The sequence below is a fragment of the Nicotiana attenuata genome, chromosome 1 (assembly GCF_001879085.1).
Source record: "Nicotiana attenuata strain UT chromosome 1, NIATTr2, whole genome shotgun sequence".
Lineage (NCBI taxonomy): Eukaryota > Viridiplantae > Streptophyta > Magnoliopsida > Solanales > Solanaceae > Nicotiana > Nicotiana attenuata.
Window position 1 is genome coordinate 4,490,248 of NC_031989.1, and position 14,603 is coordinate 4,504,850.

Sequence of the window (14,603 nt, forward strand, 5' to 3'; positions counted from 1 at the left end):
TCTAACTGAGGAGGATGCTGGTGAGGGGAATCGATCCCAGATCTCCTACGTGGGAAACCGCTCACCCAACTAACTCAGCCAACCCTAACGGGCAGAATTTTGAACTCATGAACAACACATCACTTTAATTATACTCCACTAATCTTGACTGCATGCAAAGGTTACGTGAAGGGTGAACAACTTAGACCTTAATCAATATTCAAGATCAGCAGCAAATTAATTAAAAGTCAGCCACCAATCCTTTGACCTTAATTCTCGGCTGCCGGCGTGCCTCCATTCATTAAGGAAGAAACCTTCATTATAAAGCTTAGTTATGTGTGTGCTTTTACCTTTACTTTCAAATATTTCTTAATTAATTTACTAATTAACTTTATTCTTTGCACCCCCATCGAGACAGGGGTGTTTGAACAATTTAATGCACATGGATGCTGCTTCATTGATAATCAAATTTCATGTTATATTTCTCCTACTAGTTTGTTCTAATAGTAATTCAACTTTAACCATGGCTGCCAATGACTCTAATTCAGGAGGAGTTACGAACTTTTCTACGGCCATTCTTATTAGAGTTGACCAATCTGGTCAAGGAGATTTCAAGAAAATTCAAGATGCTATTGATGCTGTTCCATCGAATAACTCTGAATTATTCTTTATTTGGGTTAAGCCTGGGACTTATAGGTTTGTGTTTATCATTTTGTAACTTTATAGTATCTTGTATTTTTACATGTTATAATAGGTAATTATTTGTCTTAATATTTTTCCATGTTACTAATCTTTTCTTATGTGCGGTCACACGTAGTTATCATTTAGGTAGCTTGATGATGTAAAAATTATAGATGTTAAAATAAAAATAAAAAACTTATCTATTTTTCATGGAGCAGAGAGAAGATTGTGGTTCCTGGTGATAAGCCATTCATAACGTTGAGTGGAACTGAGGCATCTAACACCATAATTACATGGAGTGAAGGTGGAGATATTACTGATTCTCCTACACTAACTGTATTAGCTTCCGATTTTGTTGCAAGATATCTAACAATTCAGGTAACTATTAGTTACTAAAGATTTAATTTTATACGACTACATGTTACACTATTAGGTTATTTTAACATGTTGTAGCAAGTAATTTGCCGTATTTTTCAGGCTACTAATTCCATTTCTTACTATAACAAAAAACATATTTTGATTGTTTTAAATGTAGAATTCATTCGGAACAAGTGGAAAAGCTGTAGCACTAAAGGTTAAAGGAGATAGAGTAGCATTCTATGGATGTAGAATTCAATCGTACCAGGACACTTTGTTAGATGATGCTGGGAGGCATTATTATAGCAACTGCTATATTGAAGGGGCCGTTGATTTCATTTTTGGAAATGCAGCGTCTCTTTATGAAGTAAGTTCTCTCAATGTATTTTAATCTGTTGTAGCACGTAACGCTTGTCTTAATTTTCAAATTGCTAATTCCATTTAGTTTGTGTGGTTGACCTGTAATATCTTTTACATGACCTAATAGATAAAAAAGTTAATTACATTATGAATGTACATAAGTTAAACTCTTTTACTTCAGAGTAAAGTATATGGTGTGTAGTGATTAATTTGGATTATTTGGCAGAGATGCCACATTCATTCAGTTGCAGCAGGAGCAATAACTGCTCAAGGAAGAGAGTCCCCTTTAGAAAATACAGGATTTACGTTTATGGGTTGCAAGATAACAGGGACAGGAGGGAGTACTGCATTAGGAAGGCCATGGGGTTCATATTCAAGGGTGGTATTTGCCTACACATTTATGTCCTCTATCATACAGCCTGAGGGATGGAATGACTGGGGAGATTCTAGCAAGCAAAGGTAATATTTGTATGTATTCATAGATAGTGACATTGAATAAATATTGGTAGTTTATTTCAAGGATTGAGAATCACTTGTTTTATTAAAAAAAAAAATAATCTATATACACAGAGGTAGGGGTAGGGGTAGGGGAAGGGGAAATAGGAGAGGGGAATCAGGTGGGAAATCAAACCGTCACCAAAATGAAAGTTCAGATAGCCAGCCAACCAACTGAGCTACTAAGATTATATTACACTTTTTTTTCTCGTATTGGCATATGCTATTTTTAGGTAACAAATGAGAATTCTAGCAATATTAGTAGTTTTATTTGGGGTTTTAAAAATAACACACCAAAAATTAATCGAACCTAACCGAAACTATAGAAAAATCGAGATGATTTAGACGGTACAAACTAAATCAAAAGTTGGAGTTAGACTCTCAAATGTTATCTCTATGTTCTTTTCTTTTTTTGGCAGCACTGCATACTATGGTGAATACAAGTGCTATGGAGCAGGGGCTAATAGATCAAAGAGAGTGGGGTGGTCACGTAGCCTATCGAATGAGGAAGCTGCACCATTTCTGACCAAGAATATGATCGGAGGGCGAAGTTGGTTAAGGCCTGCGCCTACCCATTTCAAGAGACGTTCAACTATTGTCACTCCCACTGGAGAAAACTAAAAGCAACTACGCCATCACTATATATATCAAGAAAAGAAGACTCAAGATTGATTCCAGCTGATCACTTTTGAAATTTTCCTTCTTTAGTTGTTAAAATTGATTTCTTGAGGCCTTATATATCTCGTAGCTAGAAACTCTTTCACGTACCTCCAAGAGATATTCAGTGTAAATACGATTATTCGCCATATCTTAGAGTATACATGCTTTTCCAATTTCAGTAGCTGCAGTTCGGGAGGTGGTGCTATAGAAAAAGAGGAACAGTACTAACTATTAATTCATCACCTCGTCACAACTTGATTGACTTTCAAGGTCAAATGTTGTAGCTAATTTGAATGGACAGCATAAAATATGAAACCAATGAGTTTATATCTTATAGTCGTCCTTCCAACACTGGCCTTGTAAATGACATCACAAAATACAAAATGATGAAGAACTAAGGGGTAGCAGGGACAAGGCAAAAATCTTGATCACATTCAATAATTCCCAATCTCAAAATGTAATGTAGGAGTATCATTTTCAATCTATTTTACATATAAGCAGTTGATGAACAGAAATCATCAAAATCCAAATAGCCTTTCGGACAAACAAAAGAAAGCACAATATACTCAAAAGAATAGACAAATAGGAAGTAAAACTGATAGAAAGTCCAAAGCATTTCAACCTGAATTCAAAATAGAATTGCAATAAGGCATAGCAACAAGAAAACCAGCACCACCGCGCCAATCCAACAAGCCCAAGTCCTCCTCCTCTTCATCCGTTTAGCGCGATCTAGCTCCTTCATCCCATCATTCACATATCCACCAGCATTGACCACATTTTGCTCAATATTATTCATTTGATCACCTTGTGTCTCAACCATAACAGCCATATCAAGAAACACTTGGTGCAGCTCAATCAAACTCTTTTGTATCTCCTTTACAGCTTCATGCCTTTGCTCCTTTTCTACTTTCCCCTCAAAAATCCTTTCCTGCATCATCTTTTCAATCGCTTCCTCACTCGGTTCCTCCCCGTTAGCACTACAGTACTGTCTCCTTAAACCTTCTTTATGTTCTGCTACAATGTTTTCCCTTAGGCATTGAAAATCATTCATCATATCCCTCAGTTTATTTCTCAAACCATTAGTCACTGAAATCCTCGTTCTATCAACCGAGCTTCCCTCTTTATACGCGCCACGATTTTCAAGATTGGATTTATCAAGCAATTCAAGTCTTGTTTTGATGATTTTCGCCTTCCTAAGAACAGTGATAATGTCAGAGTTAATCTGATCTCTAAGGCCTTGAAGAATTTTAGTACTCGGGGCTGACTTGGTTTTTACATTAAGATCTTGAAGATTGAAAAGAAGATTGTTAATCTCCTCCATATCAGACTTAATAGCAGCAACTTCTTCAAAGAATTTTGAGAGGTTTCTTTCATCAGCCGGGTCGAGTTGACCCATTTCAATATCAGGCCCCGCTTCAAGGTCTAACATCGCCTGCTTCTTCAAATCCACGTAACTTAAGAACGATTTCGTCATGAGATCGTTCATCTTTGCGACAATTCAGCAAACACCTAGATAGAGAAAAGAGCTGAGATATCAAATTCTGTCCCTAATCCTAAAATAATTCAAGAAAATTCCAATTTTGTGATTTTCCGAGTTTTTCTTTTCAGTTACTACAAAATTTCCTTAGAAAACAAAGACAGATAACAAGTAAGCAAATACTAAGTTGGGATCGGCTATATAAATCGTCCGCATACATTCTCGACATTTGGACCACAAACATTGTACCCTCAATTTTTCTTACATTCTCTAGTTTTCAGTTTCAAAGTTACGAGTAATTCCAAAATTGGGGTACCTAAAAACAGCAATAGAACAGCATTTCTAAGTACTAAAAAACATCAAAAATAACAAAAACAAGTTGCAGCCATTTATTTGAATTATCAATGCCCATTTTTGGTACTACCCAATTCAGCAAAGGAATACTAACATTTATTGAAATTTAAAAATTTAAAACCATAAAAGAAAAAAATAGAAGTTTATGATGAAAGATTGCAGGGTAAAGAAAAGAAGAGCACCTTTTGGAATTCCCAAAGAGTGTGAGAAATGAGAGAGTGAAGAATTTGGGGTGATTTAAGGGTTAATTCAAAAACCGTGGCTTCCTTTAAAGTTTTGGCCTCTGTTTTCAAATTAGAAGTTGATAAAGAAGGAAGAGAGGAAATATAGCCGTTGTGTTTCGTAACGTAATTAGGCTAAGGCTCGCAACGGTAAATCTCCACATTTGGAAAGTTATTGATAAATTTTCTATTTAATTTTTGTGAGAATAAGTTCTTTTTTAACTTAATATGTTATTGAAAAATGAATTACTTGAATTTGTATAAAGCAAGAGTCGATTGATACTTAAAATGGATAGTAACTAAAACACGTCGCGACCAAATAATTAAAGAATTTAAATTTCATGCACCGACAGTGTGTAATGTTTTTACGCTATAAAAATATTACATGTAATTGTTATAAAAATAAAATTAGTAAACTCGAAAACAAAAAATAATTGTTACATGCTGCAACAAATTAAAATAGATTGATAGTGTAAAAAAAAACTTACATTTGTCCATATATATGTTAAATCCTTAATTAAATTGATCAAGATGGTTACCTTTGATACTCTAAACTTTGACATTAAAGTTTACCCATTTTCGTTTGGTAAATAAAGAAAATGTAAATAGTCAATAAACATTGTCCTTAAATGGCATTTTAAAAGTTATAAAATGGGTACCTAGATGAAGGATATTTTACCCATTTTCGTTTGGTGAATGAAATATCTTTATCTTCATCAAAATTCTCAATTTATTAACGTAAAATATCTATTACAGCGATGATAAGAACAAGAAACAGTGCTAACTCTGCATACCGACATGTTTATCTCACCATATTTTTGTCAAGTTAAGACGTAAATAGTCAAGTTATAATTATGAAATAAAGTGTAAATATCAATTTTGAGTATGTGACAACATACAATCCACTTATCAATATACCGGGAGAGGAAATTTGTTTCCGGCACTCTCTTTTCATTATCAATTTCTTTTCGGCTTTTGCACTTTGTAGCAGGCGAGCAAAAGGTTACGTTCAAATCGCCGATCTCAATAGCTTTCGTCCAAATTTTATATTTATATTAAGAAATTTATTAAATATATATAATAACTAAAGTTTAAAATTTAATTAGTAACACATAATATTATTATTTTAAAATTTAAAACTCATAAAATTCAAATCCTCAACTCTCGTATGAAAGCCTGGAAATTGCTTGGTTTGTTGACATATAATCAATTAACTTGGCCATTTGGACTAAAGTTAATGACGTTTTTTAATGAGTAACTATTTCAGGTCGCCATTTCTGCATGCGACCTACTCTTAAATAAGTTTTGCCCCGGCATCAAACTTTGGCAATTGCCCATTTCAATAACCTTTCCTCTACGCTTGTTTCCTTTATCCCAATCGATGTGGGAATACTAGCCAAGAAAAAAATTAGTTTTAGTTTTCGTCAATAGACTACTGGAAGCAAGCATTTTGTAAAAGCTATGGCCAATTTAGCTTTGAAATTGAATTTTGAGAACACATTTCTAGTTGGGAAAATGACATTATATAGCCGCTCTTAAAATAATAGCCAGAAATATATATATATATATATATATATATATATATATATATGCACACACATTATGTATGTTTATACAAAATTACAAATTTTATATAATTTTTTGACTACCAAATATAAGCTAGCGTTTGGCCATAGATCCCAAATTTATTTTGAAAAATCTGATTTGGGTGAAGTTTGGTTTGAAGATGAAAATGTGTTTGGACATACGATTTCAAAACATATTTTTCAACTTTATTTTGGGAAACATGTATATAATTCCCAAGTTTTGGAAATTTGGCCCAAATTCAGCTTAGATTTCAAATATGTGATTTGAGCTTTGGCCAAAATGTGGGTCAAATATATGGCCAAACATGGGATTTAAAAATAAATTTCAAATTAAATTTGGGAAAATGTATGGCCAAACAGGGGCTAAATGTTTTCTGACAAGGGCTAAAAATAAAAAAGCCATACCTATTACTAGTATCATAGATTGCCCACCCTAATTTTGAAATTGTCAAAAGGAGTACATATTGACAACTCAAATTTTCTATACACAGTTATAAGTATATAATTTGTCTTCTAAAGTTATTAATAGTTAAAAATATTTATACAGTCATTACATAAACCTAAACCAAATAAAAAAGATTTGAACTTTATTTAGTAAAATGTTGTAAAACAAATTGTCTCTATATGTGCAATATAAATGATTTTGACAACTTACTTTACCGGTTTACCATACTTCCCAAATTATGTACAAAGTATCAATTGATAAAAATTTACTCGCACATCTTATTATTAAATCATAATTAATTAATACATATTGTCACCTTAATTTATAACTTAACCATAGTAACTTAGTGCTCTAATTTAGTGTAAAGACCCGATATAAGTAAAATTTATAAGTATCAATTAATGCTTATCTATAGATTTATTTTAAACCTTGATTAAAAAAACTAAAAGATGAGTATTGGCGTAACCGGTAAAGTTATTGTCATGTGACTAGGAGGCCACGAGTTCAAGTTGTTAAAACAGCACTCCCTCTGATCCAAAATAAATGATTTTTTGGTTGTTTTCACACAAATTGAGAAATTCAACTTTAACATTAATTAGCAATGAAATTGATCATATTAACCTTTACTATCTCTTCACATAAACACTCCTAACACATACTCCAACACTATTTACTACATGGGCAATGTAGGAAAAAAATTAATTAATTCATTTTAAAATATGAAAAAATCACTTATTTTGAACCACAAAAAAAGAGCCAAAAAATAAGTAATTGTGCACCGGAGGGAGTATGTTGCAAAAGTTTTCCTTACATTTACCAATGCATAAATATTAAAGGCGGCCAATATTAAACCTCCCATGAAAATTGGAAACCTCAAAGCCGTTGACGAAGTACCAGCTGAACCCCAGATCGGAAACTCAGAAAAAAAGCTTGTCCGATCTGACGGAGTCTTAAAAACTGATGACGGCAGATTTCAGTTTGAGAAATTGGGGTAAAAATTTTGGCCCCAACAACATTCTCAACGGCCGATGGTTCACAGTTTTTGCTTCAATCTTGATCTTGTCAGTTTCTGGTGGCACTTACTTATTTGGTCTTTATTCACAACATGTTAAATCTTCATTGGGTTATGACCAAACAACCTTAAATTTGTTGAGCTTTTTTAAGGATGTTGGTGCTAACGTAGGAATTATAGCTGGGTTAATTAATGAAGTTTGTCCGCCTTGGGTTGTTCTTTTAATTGGATCAGTGATGAATTTTTCAGGGTACATTTACTTGTGGTTAGCAGTCAACGGTGATGAATTAGTCAAACCACAGGTTTGGCAAATGTGTTTATGTTTAATGATTGGTGCTAATTCTCAGACTTTTACTAATACTGGTGCTTTAGTTACTTGTGTTAAGAATTTCCCTGAAAGTAGGGGAATTGTAATTGGATTATTAAAGGGTTTTGTTGGTTTAAGTGGTGCAATTATAACACAGTTATTTCATGCATTTTATGGGAATGATGGGAAATATTTAGTCTTGCTTATTGCTTGGCTTCCTCCATTTGTTTGTTGCATTTTGCTTAAATATGTTAGGGTTATGAAAGTCATTAATCGTCAAGAAAATGAGGTCAAGATTTTCTATCAACTTCTTTACATATCACTCGGTCTAGCTGGATTTCTGTTGATGATCACTATTTTGCAGAATAGGATAGCTTTTAGTTTGGTTGAGTATAGATTGAGTTCTTGTATCGTGCTACTTTTGCTATTTGCGCCTATAATTATTGTAACTAGAGAAGAATTAAAACTCGGGAAGAGCAGGAAACAAATTTTGGATGAGTCTGTGCCGTTGAAAGGAACAGAACAAGTGAAGTTACTTTCAAGAAATCAAGCAAAAGGAGTTTCTTGGTTCAAGAATGTTTTTAAGCCACCAGAGAGAGGCGAAGACTATACAATTTTACAAGCACTTTTGAGCGTTGATATGTTGATTTTGTTTATTACTACTATCTTTGGAGCTGGTGGAACGTTGACAGCTATCGATAACATAGGACAAATTGGTAAAGCATTAGGATATCCTAACACAAGTATTGCAACATTTACTTCACTAGTGAGTATATGGGGTTATCTTGGAAGAGTAGTTTCTGGCTTTGCCTCTGAGATTTTCTTGACAAAGTATAAAGTCCCTCGTCCGTTGATGCTTACTTTGGTGCTTCTTCTATCTTGTTTTGGCCATATTCTTATAGCAATGGGAGTTCCAAGTGTTCTTGAAGTCGCGTTAGCTATACTTGGGTTTTGCTTTGGAGCTATGGCACCTTTGATATTTTCAATCATATCTGAACTCTTTGGCCTAAAACACTATGCTACATTGCTCAATTTTGGCGGTGCAGCTAGCCCAATTGGAGCTTATGTATTCAATGTTAGATTGGTTGGTCATTTTTATGACAAGGAAGCTCTGAAGCAAATGGCAACCTTGGGACTTTTAAGGAAGCCGGGGGACCATTTGACATGCATTGGCACCGACTGCTATAGGCTTTCTTTTCTCATAATTGCTGCAGCAAGTTTTGTAGGGTGTATTGTATCATACATTTTGGTTCTTAGAACAAGAAAGTTCTATAGAGGTGATATATACAAGAAATTTAGGGAGCAAGCATAACTTCTGGAGGCTCAGAGTAAGCTTGGCCAAAGAGTGTATTCTGCCACACATTTTGCATGCTATGATTTATAGCTAGTAGTTTAAGTCCTACTGATCCATTATAGGGGATATGGAATATGAACTCATGTCATACTCTAATACATTATACACAAACAACAAAATAGATTGACTTCTTGACAAATATCTAGGATTATTGGCTCATGATATTTTCTGTTGGAGTTTGGCGCATATAGGTCCTTGTACTGGATTACTTCTGGATGGATTTCATTGAGAAGAAACTTTTTGCAAAACCAGATTATCTCTTGTTCTCTTTTGCAGCTTCTCCTACGCTTCATGTAACATTCTTTTTTCTTTTTACAATTTCTGAAGTTTCTCTCTTCTTTTATTTTTTCTAGACTTTATGCAGCTTTTCTTATGTTCTTTGTAACAAAAGTTACATTATTCATAGCTTCTATACAATTTTACATTGCCCTTTTAATGCTTATCTCTTGCAATAATGGCCTTCAAGCTGAGCAAGAGATGACAATGTAAAAGATTGCATGCTGAATTTAGATGAGCTTAAATGGAATAACATGAACAATGAGAATTCGTATAGTCGACCTCAACTTCACTTGGAATTGAGGCGTGGTTGTTGTTGAGATGAATATGGCTCAATTAGATGCAATAGCCTCAACAAGACAAAACAAAAGTAATGAAGCCACTTCACAAAATACTAGAAACACTATACAAGTAACTCAAGTGGGACACTGACTTGGAACTTGGACAACCAACAGAGGGTGGATGCATAAAATACAGGTTACTAAGGGATGTAAGTTTTATATGCCAATGAAATTCCACTGCTAGTGACTAAAAAAGATCCTTCTCCGTATACATAGCTTCTATTGTAAACAAAGCAATAACTCTGGTTCTCTACGTCCAAAAATTAAACTAATATTACCAGAGATAATCAAGAAAACTGGAAAAGAAAACAATTAAAGAACGCTAACAAACTACAATTGTTTCTCTGTTTTTGGGTCAGAGTTCAATGTAAGTACGAATCACATTAGCCAAAAGATATGCAGCAATCCATCTTGTTCTTTTCTTCTTCCTCCTCCACTTTCTCCAAAACCGGCAAAAGTTCAGTCGGCCCTTGGGCTGCTGCCACTTGTTGATGGCCTTTTCCCAGAATATTTCTGTTGCAATAACAAAAGAAACAATATTAAACACTTCCTCAAAAAGAGAATAGTAACCTAAAGTTGCCTGCATCAGCAGCTCGAATGCTAGTTGAGAGAAAAAACTACTCTTAGCTACTGAGATTACCTGCTTTCCAAGGTTGAATGGGATGTATCTGTATTTGATCATGTGCATAATTTGTCGTCTCATGGTAAGGACAAAAAGAACAATCCAGTAGCACAACAATATAGGCCAGAACACAGGAACATCAAAAAGAGAGAAGAAAGTCATGACAAATGCCACACAGAAAGCCTTTGTTATGGCATACCTGAAAAAAATAAAGGAGCAGTTTATATTGCTGCTACAGCCAAAAGGTTCAAGAAAATACTATAAATGGCCTAAAACATGCATAAAACCTCTCCTATTCTATGTTGACTATATAACAAAAGATACAGGGCAGCTTCACACCCAAACTGGTTAGGGTTGCTTCTTTCCCATAAGGCTGGCTGGGGCTAAATGAATTCTGGTATTTATTCAGGCCTGTCTGATAATGACCGACTGGACGAAAAACAAATCTTCTCCTTTCTTCAAGTCCTGTTTCTTATGCAAAAAGTAAGCCAGCACAAGGTCTTATGCAAAAATGTAGCAGTGTTTCATAACAGGAATTCATGCACAAGGGGCATAAATGACACACCATGTTAATTTTGAGGAGGTGGAAGACCTTCTAAAGGACCACCAAACAGAAGAAATCAAAGTAATAGGCAAAAGATTACAAATAAGCAAGAGCCAAAAGAAAAAAGGATAAATAGCTGTAGGCGCTAGGCTCAATATTCTCTTTAACAACCATGATAGACCTGGGCTAAATATTTCTTTGAAAGGGTTTAGTAACCAATCTGCAATCTCCTGATTCCTGAAGTGCTGATACTCTTATAGGACAGACACATTCATCAAAAATCATACCATAGGCCAGTACACTTTAACCGGTGAAAATTAATCAAAATATCCAAGACCTTGTTGCGCAGGGAAATGGATTTCTGGTGCTACTACTTACGAGATCTTTGAAATACAGATATGGTGCAGCAACTTAGCAATAATGAAAAAGAATTTGTATAAACAGAACCATAATGCAAGGTACAACATAAATGTTGAATATGCTGGGCAGAATTTAGAAACAGCTAAATCTATGGTCATGTTGCTGTTTCGAGGTATAACGAAGATGTTCGTGCTGCCATGTCAAATACTAAAAGCTCCAAGGGACAAAATAAGTACAATGGTGACAGTTATAATTGACAAAAGGCAAATCAATTAACAGTTACTTCAAATGCACATATGCGATGAGGTTCTAATGCATCAATAAATAGTATTCAAAGTTGACCAATAGAAACATTTCACAACGAGATAAAGCAAATTGAAGCAATTCTGGTACAAGATAATACAAAATGGAGAGATAACAACACTTTCTCCTTTGAAATTAGCAAGCAAAACCCATATAAAGCAGGAACTATTACCAGAACTTGAATTCCGGGAGGCGACGTATGAAAGGCTTGAATTCATCTGAACCTTTAGTTGGCAACAATGGTCCATCTGAAGGTTCCGACTCAGGGTCAACAAGAGGTGACAGGAAACCGATCAGCAAATTGAGTATATAGATGCCCAAACCGTAGGTAACAACATAGAATCCTTGAACATAATAAACCCGCAGAGCATAAAGCAATGCTAAGACAAAAGTTCCAATCCACCTATATGTAGCATGAGGAGTAGTTTTATCTAAATAGTATTGGAAAAGTTTTGAAAGTTCAAGCCTCTGTTTGTTCAATGCAGCAGCCGCTGAGGCACCATCACCCTCCATAAAAACTCAACTTCACAATCCTAGAAGTTCCATAAAACAATGCAATAAGATTACACAAGCAAGACATTGTGCTAGACACAGTTAGATGTACATTGCCAACTGAGTGCACTACTTGCTCAAGTTAGGAAACAGAAGAGTTAGGACTTCGAATTCTATAAATGCTTAGACCACTAGGAAATTAACACTAGTAAAACGGCGGATCGCTCGTACCACACACCGCAATATCAATCATTGACACAAGAACAATGATACCACCTTCTTATTACTAGAAAGTTGCAACACCCTCCATGAATTCATTAAAAGGCACCCAACTGTCATACTTTTTTTTTTAAAAATGTAGCTGGCAAATTGACAGGCTAAAACAACAACAACAACAACCCGGTAAAAGTCTCACAAGTGGGGTCTGGGGAGGATAGCGTGTACACAGACCTTACCCCGTAGGGTAGAGAGGTTGTTTCCGAAAGCCCTCGGCTCGAGCAAAAGAAAAGAAACAATAGACAGTAGATGACAGGCTAAAACAAAACCCATAGAAATTACATGTATTCCCTTTCAATGGTAGTTGAAATGCAAGCAAGAAGGAAAAGAAGTTTGCAAGCTCGGATGAAACATCAGTAGAATCCCCTATGTAGGGTCAATTTCGAGTTTTCGACCCAGACATGTGACACATGCCAAATTCGTCCAAACTAGGCGAGCTAGAGTTAGTGATGTACTTATTTAAGATAAAGTTGGTTCAACTTCAGATACTAGTCACAACCCATCATAGTTTTGTGGAAAAAAAAAGGGGGGGAAATTCACTTAAAATGTATGGTTTCATTTTATCATGCAATTATTTTTTACTAAATCAGTTGTGCAGCTAGAATTAAAAGAAAAAAATATAAAATGGAAAAGTGATGATTGATTTTGACGTTGACCAAAGCAAACTTTGGGGAGTTGGGACTTGAACTGACTCACCCCATCATAATTTGATACTCCCTCCGGTTCACAGTAAGTGTCCAATTTGCTTTTAGCACGCCCATTAAGAAAATACTAAATTCTATACAAAAATACCTACCATGACTAAACTCCTAATTAAACATTTAATGTGAGGAGTAAGAAAACTTTTTAGGGATATGTACATAGGGGTTAGTTTGTAAAAACAAATTGAATTCTTTCTTGATTACATAACTGGACACTTATTTTGAACCAAAATGAAAAAGCAAATTGGACACTTATTGTGAACCGGAGGGAGTACCCTATAATCCTCAATTAATAACCTTAAAGTCAAGTTCATTCGGTCCAATGGAACCCAGCTGTAAATTACTATTACAAACGACGCCAAGAAAATAACTCTTAACACATTCTTAATTATCCTAATCATAAAGATACCCAGAGCTAAGATCACATTAAAAAATCATTCCTAAACAAAAAAAAAAAAAAAAAAAGAGGAAAATATATATTCAAACAACAATAAGAATCAGATCCGAAACTAGAAATTAATATAATAAAAGAAAAATCGCCATATGATACGACAATTATGGAAATTTTAGATAAATGTGTGGCAGTCCATGTTAGCTATTCGGGTTAGTAGAAATATTAGGGCTAGAGAATACAAAACGAACATTGAAAAAAATGATAATACAAAAATTACCTTCGCTAACTGAAGATAAGTGAGGAGATTGAGTCTTGGGGAGGGCGGGCAGAGGAGAAATTACGATCGGATCTGTGCTCTTACTTCACTCAAATGGGCCTGCCGACGAACGAGAAATTTTTACTATTACGTATATTTTTTTCAATTGATATTTGTGCTTTGTCCCCCTTTTCACTATTTGTCACTTTATATTCCCCTACGTTTTCCCATTTCTTTTCCTTTTTTCCTTTTACATAATTAATTATATCACTTGTATTTATTTATTATATCACTATGATTGTGAACTCTTTACTGTTAAACACTCTAGACAAAGATTTTATACTTATCCAATTGTAACTAGATTAGTTAATTTGTAGTTTACTACTCCCTTCGGTCCAAAATAAGTGATTTTTTGGCCTTTTTCTTGTGGTCCAAAATAAGTGATTTTTCCAGATTTCAAGAATGAAAAATTAATTATTTTTTCCTATATTGTCCTTGGAGTGAATACTGTTGGAATGTGTGTTAGGAGTGTTTATGTGAGATAGTAAAGGTTAATATGGTCAATTCCATTGCTAATTAATGCTAAAAGGTAGATTTCTTAATCTGTGTGAAAACATCCAAAAAATTACTTATTTTGGACCGGAGGGAGTATACTTTAGTTGGATTAGATATGTAATAACTCCTAATTAATGCATACAGGGGCGGAGCTAGCATAGCACTTGCGGGTTCGGTCGAACCCAGTAACTTTGG

General features: G+C 34.6%; 4 protein-coding genes across 4 annotated transcripts; 2 read left to right on the forward strand and 2 right to left on the reverse strand.

Moving 5' to 3' along the window:
* LOC109226625 (putative pectinesterase 11) lies at window positions 338-2,713 on the forward strand. Its single transcript, XM_019391476.1, has 5 exons — window positions 338-675; window positions 879-1,038; window positions 1,196-1,384; window positions 1,604-1,836; window positions 2,292-2,713. Exons 1-5 carry the CDS (start codon window positions 416-418, stop codon window positions 2,491-2,493), a joined length of 1,044 nt encoding a protein of 347 aa, XP_019247021.1. The 5' UTR covers window positions 338-415; the 3' UTR covers window positions 2,494-2,713.
* On the reverse strand, window positions 2,944-4,675 carry LOC109226711 (syntaxin-112-like). Its single transcript, XM_019391586.1, has 2 exons — window positions 4,546-4,675; window positions 2,944-4,041 (listed from the first exon to the last, which is right to left on the reverse strand). The coding sequence occupies exon 2, from the start codon at window positions 4,016-4,018 to the stop codon at window positions 3,161-3,163; it is 858 nt and encodes a 285-aa protein (XP_019247131.1). The 5' UTR covers window positions 4,019-4,041; window positions 4,546-4,675; the 3' UTR covers window positions 2,944-3,160.
* Window positions 7,463-9,724, forward strand: LOC109226795. Its single transcript, XM_019391690.1, has one exon. It carries the CDS (start codon window positions 7,576-7,578, stop codon window positions 9,244-9,246), a length of 1,671 nt encoding a protein of 556 aa, XP_019247235.1. The 5' UTR covers window positions 7,463-7,575; the 3' UTR covers window positions 9,247-9,724.
* On the reverse strand, window positions 10,028-14,052 carry LOC109226872 (protein RER1A-like). The gene is made up of 4 exons (XM_019391799.1): window positions 13,875-14,052; window positions 11,907-12,267; window positions 10,546-10,726; window positions 10,028-10,418 (listed from the first exon to the last, which is right to left on the reverse strand). Exons 2-4 carry the CDS (start codon window positions 12,245-12,247, stop codon window positions 10,365-10,367), a joined length of 576 nt encoding a protein of 191 aa, XP_019247344.1. The 5' UTR covers window positions 12,248-12,267; window positions 13,875-14,052; the 3' UTR covers window positions 10,028-10,364.

What these genes read in the sequence shown, in the direction of transcription:
- LOC109226795 (XM_019391690.1), top strand. Translation starts at nt 7,576, where the DNA reads ATGACGGCAGATTTCAGTTTGAGAAATTGGGGTAAAAATTTTGGCCCC.
- LOC109226872 (XM_019391799.1), bottom strand. Translation starts at nt 12,247, where the DNA reads ATGGAGGGTGATGGTGCCTCAGCGGCTGCTGCATTGAACAAACAGAGG. An exon ending in CTCCCGGAATTCAAGTTCTG is followed by an intron (nt 10,727 to 11,906) that starts GTAATAGTTCCT and finishes TATTTTTTTCAG; the next exon opens with GTATGCCATAACAAAGGCTT. An exon ending in CATTCAACCTTGGAAAGCAG is followed by an intron (nt 10,419 to 10,545) that starts GTAATCTCAGTA and finishes TTATTGCAACAG; the next exon opens with AAATATTCTGGGAAAAGGCC.
- LOC109226625 (XM_019391476.1), top strand. Translation starts at nt 416, where the DNA reads ATGCACATGGATGCTGCTTCATTGATAATCAAATTTCATGTTATATTT. An exon ending in CAAGATATCTAACAATTCAG is followed by an intron (nt 1,039 to 1,195) that starts GTAACTATTAGT and finishes TTTTAAATGTAG; the next exon opens with AATTCATTCGGAACAAGTGG. An exon ending in GGAGATTCTAGCAAGCAAAG is followed by an intron (nt 1,837 to 2,291) that starts GTAATATTTGTA and finishes TTTTTTTGGCAG; the next exon opens with CACTGCATACTATGGTGAAT.
- LOC109226711 (XM_019391586.1), bottom strand. Translation starts at nt 4,018, where the DNA reads ATGAACGATCTCATGACGAAATCGTTCTTAAGTTACGTGGATTTGAAG.